The sequence below is a fragment of the Megalobrama amblycephala genome, linkage group LG6 (assembly GCF_018812025.1).
Source record: "Megalobrama amblycephala isolate DHTTF-2021 linkage group LG6, ASM1881202v1, whole genome shotgun sequence".
Taxonomy (NCBI): domain Eukaryota; kingdom Metazoa; phylum Chordata; class Actinopteri; order Cypriniformes; family Xenocyprididae; genus Megalobrama; species Megalobrama amblycephala.
In genome coordinates, this window is record NC_063049.1 from 4,339,898 (window position 1) to 4,348,884 (window position 8,987).

The following is an 8,987-nucleotide window of genomic DNA, read 5'->3' on the forward strand; positions in this document are numbered from 1 at the left end:
TCACATGTTTCCCTGTTTTCATTAAAATTAAAATATAATTAAAGTATCATTAATCACAAATATCATCAGCCAATGAAATGGGACGTTTTTGTATGCAATGACATCACTACATAGAGCAGGGGCACGTTCAAGCTCAAACCAGTGCGTAACATTTTGGTTGAACGACATGTTTCCTGGAAACGGTGTGCAACAGGTTTGAAATACGTTTTCTCTTGTTTTGTGGGTGTGTCAAAATGTCAGCCCAATCAGCATCAACATGCATATAAACCATGCGGTATTAAAGAGAAATTCTCCACAATGGGTATGAATGTAACATAAAAGTACTATACATATGTATATATTTTGCTATTGTATTTTGGAGTTACACTTTCATAAACCTTTCTATTCTCCTCTGATTATATAATGGTCAATATTACAATATCATAGCACAACAACAGTGATCAGAAATAATCTTGATTCCCTTCAGGGGTCGCCACAGCGAATCATCTGCCTCCATCTTACCCTATCCCCTGCTTCCTCTTCTCTCAGACCGACTACCTTCATGTCCTCCTTCACTACATCCATAAACCTCCTCTTTGGTCTTCCTCTCAACCTCGTGCCTGGCAGCTCTAACCTCAGCATCCTTTTACCAATATATTCACTCTCCCTCCTCTGAACATGTCCAAACCATCTCAACCTGGCCTCTCTGACTTTGTCTCCAAAACATCTCACATGTGCTGTCCCTCTGATGTACTCATTCCTGATCCTATCCATCCTTGTCACTCCCAAAGAGAACCGCAACATCTTCAGCTCTGCTACATCTAACTCTTCCTCCTGTTTTTTCGTCAATGCAACTGTCTCCAAACCATAAAACATCGCTGGTCTCACTGCAGTCCTGTACACCTTTCCTTTCATTCTTGCTGGTACTCTTTTATCACACAACAGACCTGACACTTTTCTCCACCCATTCCAACCTGCCTGCACACGCTTCTTCACCTCTTTTCCACACTCTCCATTGCTCTGGACTGTTGACCCTAAGTACTTAAAATCCTGCACCTTCTTTACCTCTTCTGCCTGTAACTTCACTGTTCCACTTGGTTCCCTCACATTCACACACATGTATTCTGTCTTGCTGCGACTAACCTTCATTCCTCTTCTCTCCAGAGCAAACCTCCACCTCTCTAGACTTTCCTCCACCTGCTCCCTGCTCTCACTACAGATCACAATGTCATCCGCAAACATCATAGTCCATGGAGATTCCTGTCTGACCTCATCTGTCAGCCTGTCCATCACCATTGCAAACAAGAAGGGGCTCAGAGCCGATCCTTGATGCAGTCCCACCTTCACCGTGAAGTCCTCTGTCTCACCTACGGCACACCTTACCACTGTCCTACTGCTCTCATACATATCCTGCACCAGTCTAACATACTTCTCTGCCACTCCAGACCTCCTCATACAATACCACAGCTCCTCTCTTGGCACCCTGTCATACGCTTTCTCTAAATCTACAAAGACACAATGCAGCTCTTTCTGACCCTCTCTGTACTTCTCCATCAACATTCTCAAAGCAAATAACGCATCTGTAGTGCTCTTTCTTGGCATGAAACCATACTGCTGCTCACAAATGCTCACTTCTCCCCTTAGCCTTGCTTCTACTACTCTTTCCCACAACTTCATTGTATGGCTCATCAGCTTAATACCTCTGTAGCTTCCACAACTCTGCACATCTCCCTTGTTCTTAAAAATCGGCACCAAAACACTTCTCCTCCATTCCTCAGGCATCCTCTCACTCTCTAAGACCTTGTTGAACAACCTAGTTAAAAACTCTACTGCCATCTCTCCTAGACACTTCCATACCTCCACTGGTATGTCATCAGGACCAACCGCCTTTCCTCTCTTCATCCTCTTCAAAGCTCTCCTAACTTCACCCTTGCTAATCCTTTCTAGTGATCAGAAATAATGATAAGCCTAATACTCACAATAAAAATAATAAGGTCATATAGATCACTTAAGGATCAATAAGGTCATATATAATCCACTTCTTACTCTCGGGCGTAAGAAGTGGATTATCCTTCACCTGAAATGTTTGTCTTTTCATCCTGAAATGCAAGGCAAATGTTGTATCACAATAATTAGAAGTTTCCACAAATCTCTTCACTCCATTGGGATGTTCTCTTTTATTCTGGATGGCAAGGGCAGTGGCTGTAACATCGAGTGTATTTTGCAGTATTAAACATGTATTTATACGGACTTCATCAGGCTCCAAAAATTCTTCAAAAAGAACACAAAGATTGGCCTTCTCAGCTGCCATAGTTGCAACTCTTGCGTCATCAGAACAGGGTGTTCAACGCGCCACCGTTTCCGTTTAAAAAACGTTTTGCAACGTTTTGTCGGGGCTGAACGCAGCCCTGATTGCGCTGTTTTGGTGGTCCAAAACTTTACTACTCTTTTACTGTAACATTAAAAACCTGCTAAAACTAATGATATTTTAATGAAAATATTGTCTCATACATATGCAATTATTTCTTTCCGCATGCCAAGTCGCACTGGATGGCGTTGTTCATTGGTCAGGCATCGACCAATAAAACGCCTTCACCCCCCACCCCCGTTCTGCTCTCTCACTTCTGCTTTCAAGTGCTCAAGTCAGTTTTGCTACAGGAATATCGCAAAAAGAGTAGCAAAAGTCAAAGCACCAGGAATTGAAGTTGTACTGCCAGATCTGAGAGGTTGTAAGCGGCGACTTGAAGCTGTACAGCGAAACTGAAGTAAAGTGTAAAAGTATATATGTCTCACACATTTGTGTCTGTCATTTTGTTTATGTGAATGCCATTTTACACATTTGTAACTATTAATCTGCAACTACAACTTCATAACACGGGTGTTTTGATTGTTGTCTGCGTGTGCAAATCGAAACATTCAGCTTTTCACATCAGGGCTGTGAGTGTAAATTTCAGTTTACAAATACAAATATTAATACGACAAGTTCTCACATTCAAATCAGCAACCTCTCGTGTTTTGCTACTGAATTACTTCCATACTGAAAATTCAGCTTTGATCGCAGGAATAAATTATATTTTAAATTTTAATATGATTTCAGCATGTGAGCATCAGAGCATTCGAGACTTCTGTCACAAACATTAAGAAACTTTAATATTATATTTTGGCCTCCAGTGTTCATCAATCCAACAGAGTTTAGTAACAGTGAAATGATTTTGAAGGTCATGTGTCATGATCCCTAATGAGATTGTGAAGAGAACTGCTTAGTCCTGAGATGGACATTTCCTTTCTGACCGCTTAAGATCGTATTTATTATAAATTATGAATTTAATGGCTGATATTTTATTATATTTTTATTGTTTTGTTTTTTTGACAATAAGATAAACAACCAATGACTTTACATTAATTTTGTCAAACGCTAATGTTTTGTTTAGGATTTTAGGTGTTTTTAACACAATGTGTGTATCCAAGAACAGCACATGGTAATTTTACACATTTTCTTTGTTTTAATCTTTCTGAAACACTTAACTCATTAACACAATGAATGGGTTAAAATTAACACAATATGCGTTATTCCTAAACACCCATTAATGTGTAAAAATTTAACACAAGTTGTTTCATTTTTAACACATCCTCTCTGCTTTACAGTATTATACTATAATTTCTACAAAATCATTACATGATTGATTTATTTATGATGAAAGCAGAAGATCCAGACCTACAGGAGTGACGATTACTGACTATTGACCGGTAAGATCCTCAGAGAGTGAGAAAAACTGAATAATGGAAAGAGTGTGTCAGTGAAGGTGGTTGTGAGTGTGCGTAGATGTGTGTTAGTTACAGGATCAGAGAATGACACCGTTCCTCTGTCATAGTCCAGATTCACTCTCACTCGATCAAGCTTCTGTTTAAACTGTTCCCAATACACACACCAGACATCATCAGTGCTAAAGAAATCTTCTCCCTTCCTCTGGTTTGATGCTGTAGTTACTCCAAGAATCCACTTTGAACTCTCTTTAAGCTCCACATCCCAGCAGTGTGTTCCTGAGTTAAATCCCTCTGATCCCAGAACACAGGGATAATGGTCAAATCTCTCTGGATTATCAGGAAGAGGTTGTTTGTTGACGTTCTTTCTCACACTGGTCAGATCATCAGACAGGACGATATATGGACTCGCAGTGTTTGGATCCAGAATGACAGGAGCTGATGAGACACAATCAACAGATGCTTTTATTCTGATGTTCATATAATGATCAAGAGTGAACCAACACAGATTATTATGAATTATGACACTGTTGATCAAACACACTTTCCTCTGATCACTGTCAGTGCTCTTATTAGTTTCACACTCATTTTATCATAATCTACAAACATTAAATGTGTGATTCAGACATTTGTGTCCATCAATTAAAATCACAATAAATCAATGAGATCTGATGAGATTTATGCTGTAGATGAAAAACTGTAAGTGTGTGTCTGATCTTCAGCAGCATCTGATCATCTTCATTTTATTGACTCTTATAGTCTTTATTGGTTTAAAATAGTTTATTCTCACTGTCTGTTGTGTTTGACTAACTAATCATGTTGGCTTGAGAAATTATTATTATTATTACTTTGATTCTGAGATTAAATTTTCTGATTGTAACTCCTCTGAACAACCACCAAACCCTCAGATTGTTCTGACTCGGGTTACTTTATCTTTTATATCTGATCAGACTTACGGTTTTCCTAAAAATGATCAAAACTCTGAAAAAACCCACAGACTGTCACTGACAGAAAGTTCAAATGAGACAAAACTGTTCAAACTCCAGCTGACAAAGTCTTTAGCTTCAGCCTTTGATTGCATCCAGTCGGAGGATTTAAAACCATGTTTGATATTTTGAGACAGCATGAAATATGAACTAAAATGTGCTTTTAATGCACTATTTCTGTATTTAAAAAAAATTTAGATGCCACTTATTGTACATTTGCGCACATAGTGTACTATAAGTGGCATCTAAATATGTTTTTTTAAATACAGAAATAGTGTATTAAAAGCACATTTTAGTTCATATTTCTGCTGTCTCAAAATAGCACAGTTGAGTACACTTAAATGTTCTTAAGATGATCTTAATATACTAAAAATTCTTCTTTAGTACTAATTAAGTACAAAATTAGAGCGCGAAAATAGAGCACTTTAAGTACATTATAGAAATGTACTTTTTTTCACCTGGGATGACATGCATGAAATAAATGTATGAGAAAACGTAGAATCTGCCGTTTGCAGCAGTTTCATCACACAGTTGAGTTAATACAGCTCACGCCCAGGTTAAAAAATATGGAAATTCTTTCTAATAAATACAGAAAAATCACTGAAGAAAACTAAGTGGAGCTCCACCATGAAGGAAAAACTGCTTCAGTAAGTATTGTACTGTTAGCTTTGTCTTGAGAGAGTTAGCAAACCACATTCTGAGATGAATCTGGATTAATTCATTATTAACTATGTTAATATTCATCATTATCCAGGGCTCGACATTCACACTTTACACTTTATATGGATATGTAGCCGGATTAAAATGTCAATAGCTGCGAATGATTGATTATATTACATAAAATGTAAACAGTGACTGATAATGGATTAAAGGTAACAACATAGATAAACTACACCATTTACCTCTAACTCCTGTTGTAATCTGTCCATACTGACTGTGTCTACCCACCCCTGTCCATCTCCAAACACACTTGACTGGCATCTTCCACTACTGCGGGTCATTTTATCTCCTGCGTTTGTTTCTTCTGTCTGTCATGCATCTCTTGGCAATGAGGCACAAGTTTCTGTTTGTGTTGGGAACGATTTTAAAGTCGTGTAGTGCATAGGCGCCAATCCCATTTCCGGGACTGGAGCACCCACAAAGAAATTACGAGATATTCTCCATGGATTTTAACAAGTAAAAAATCGATTGCAGCTATCAGAAATGATCCTTATTTTTTGTTTTGTTTTATAGTTTATTTAAGGCCGTTTCTATGATGTTATTTTAATGGCAAAAGTCGAGAGCGCATCCAGTGTTGAGGCTCCCTCTCAACTCGCAGTCGGATTTCCTTCACTCCCGCGCTCGCTCAGATTCAGAATCATAACTCAAACTGTCCTTGCCCTGTCCCTAAAATGGTCTTCTTTCCTGGATTTAAAGTTGCCAGAAGCTGACTTTCATTTGACGTTCATTTGAGTTGAATAATAGGCAATCTGGTGCTGGAACGTGTTGTTTTTGAAATGCTTTTGCCGCTGTTATAAGTGGAGGAACGGTCTATAGTGACTCGTGTACAGTCTTCTTCATACATGCGTGTCAATCTATCACGATTCGCTAGACTCTTCTTTCCAGCGAAGTCACTATCAAAATGCACACAAATTTGTCCTTGTTATTGATATACAATCATAAATAAACTTCTTTGATCTTAATGAGAAAAAAAAAAAAAAAACTGATTCAAACCACTGATAATTAGAACTTCTGACTCTATTAACACAAATTCTACCACAAGACCAATGGGGAATATATAAACTAAGTGCGGATTTTTCTATAATATATTAGTAGTACGATACTAATATTGTAATGTAGCTATAAGAATGAAACTATAACATAAAAAGGGGGGGGGGGGATGGGGGGTGAGGGGGGGTGTTTTTAATGGGCACCCACCGGCAGAAACATAAATCGGCGCCTATGGTGTAGAGTATAATCCCCAGCCTTTCTCTGTAACCATTTACAAAGTCGGCAAGTGTATGATGCCTACTGTTTAAAAATCTGTTCAGATTTTAAAAGCCGTGTAGTGTATTCCAGCCTTTAACTATCATGAAGCACCTCTAACTCTCCACCCCTCCATCATTTCCAGCTCAGATCTTCTGCAGTCAGACTCACTGTTTTGGACGATGTCCTGCATCTTCTTCCAGACTCTGAATGGCAGGTTTCCCAAGTAACGTGGCACATGAATCAAAGCTCCAGAAGCCATCTGTGGATCCGGCCGGGAGCTCTGGACTCTGGAAGAACATTCAGGAGTCAGAACTGCAGTGGCTTTGGATCAGAACCAGAGAGACCAGAGACAGGAGCAGATCACTCACCTTTCCTTTGAGACTGGAAACTCCTGCAGAACAAACACACCATTTATCATCAGGAACTCAATCAATGAACCAATGATCAACCAATGATCTGAAATCAGACCTTCAGAAAGCAGACGTCACTGGCTTTCATCATCTCCTCCATGTCTTTGATTGTGTGTGAAAGAGCTGAGATGTGTCTGTTCATCTCCTCCAGCTTCTCCATCATCATCTGCTTCTTCTGCTCCTCTTCCTCCCTCAGTGCAGTGATTGTAGCTTCTTCTTCATCTCTGAGAAACTGATGAAGCTTCTCAAACTGCTGTTTAATCTGACGCTCTGTGTGCTCAGCTTGAGACTGAAATCAGATCACATTCACTTCAATCATCTCAAAGACCAACTGATTCTGGAGCAGCATGAAGAGTGAGTGAGTAAATGTGGGTTAGTGTGTGTGTGTGTGTGTGTGTGTGTGTGTGTGTGTGTTCCAGTCAATAAAGGAACATGTAATTATATCACACAAATCAATTCAGCTCTTCTAATCAAACTCTTGAATATGTCAAAAGAATCAATCCTCACCTTGATGTGTTGAACTGTTTTCTCAGACTCTCCTTTAATGTTTTCATTGTGTTTAAGTTTCTCTTGTAAGGACTTCAGTGCTGTATTGAGCTCCTCCTAGAATTTAAAGTGAAAATCTATAAGACACCAGAGATTTCTGTAATATGTTCATATATGTAATACATAAGCTGAAACAAGTGTTTATCCGTCTTACCTTATATGATGAAACCACTTCACCGATGGGTCTGAATTTATGATTGTCGTGTTGTTTTGAATCTCTGCACACTAAACACACAGGCTGTTTGTCCTCCAGACAGAAGAGTTTGAGTTTCTCACTGTGTAAACTGCAGATCTCCTCAGATCCTGATGAACGCCTCTCATTTCTCTCCTTCAGGAACGACTCACACAAGTTCTTTAACGCAAGATTAAATGGAGGTTCAGGTTTTGAGGATCTTCTCCTGCAGACAGGACACTCCCGAGTTTCCTTGGTTCTCCAGAACCGTTGAAGACACTCTTTACAGAAACTGTGACTACATGATAAAATAACAGGAACACTGAAGATTTCATGACACACGGGACAAATATAATCATCTTCAGAAAGTGAAGCCATTTTCACTGTTTGAGCTCCTGCAGTCTAAACTTTACTTTCACTTTCTGAATGATGGTTTCAAAAACGAATAACCACAAAGATCTGCTGTCTGTTCAGAAACAAACTTCTCAAAAATCCTTCTTGAAGGTTTTTCTCTTTGTTCTTCATTGATAGCCGATTCTTTTATGCTTTTGTCAAGATAAAGTCAGTTTGACAGAAAGGAGAAATAAGTCAGTCTCTTCCTGGTAAGTGTTGTAAGAGGGAGGAGTTTCTGAACAGTGGGTGTGTTTAAACAGGGCAAAGTCATACAAAACGAGGATTTTTTTCAGGTTAAAGTTCCAGTGATAAACACATCTGATCATGTTGCTGATTGTCTGTGTTTGGAGACGTGAGCAGAGGTGGATAGAGACACCTGACAACGGTACTCAAGTAAAAATGCAAGTATTTAAATAAATAATGATTTCATCCAAAGGTGAGGTCAAGTATGATAGTGGAGAATCAATGAAGCATGAATAACAATATGAATGTTTTCTCCCTATAATGTCCAAGTGAGAGATTGCATGTCAAATCTACATATTTTTTTTTTAAAATAAACTAAACTGCCATCTGTATCAGTAACAGATTTTAGCCAAAAGTATTGGGAAGTCAAATCTTTCCAGATTTTTTTCCACAAAGTTTTCTGCTTCAGTAGTGGTGTTGATTTATGTTTCTAGATTGTGCAGAGTGATCGGATACATTTTAAATAAGTGCAAAATGCTTTAAAAAAAAAAAAAAAAAAATTCAACTTTATCACAAAAAAAGTGTTTT

At 38.6% G+C, this 8,987-nt stretch overlaps 1 protein-coding gene across 1 annotated transcript; it reads right to left on the bottom strand.

Annotated features, from left to right (window-relative positions):
* Positions 1-3,314: 3,314 nt before the first annotated feature.
* Positions 3,315-8,450, bottom strand: LOC125269712 (E3 ubiquitin-protein ligase TRIM35-like). The gene is made up of 6 exons (XM_048192666.1): positions 7,806-8,450; positions 7,613-7,708; positions 7,164-7,394; positions 7,064-7,086; positions 6,864-6,982; positions 3,315-4,179 (listed from the first exon to the last, which is right to left on the bottom strand). The coding sequence occupies exons 1-6, from the start codon at positions 8,199-8,201 to the stop codon at positions 3,710-3,712; spliced, it is 1,335 nt and encodes a 444-aa protein (XP_048048623.1). The 5' UTR covers positions 8,202-8,450; the 3' UTR covers positions 3,315-3,709.
* Positions 8,451-8,987: the final 537 nt, after the last annotated feature.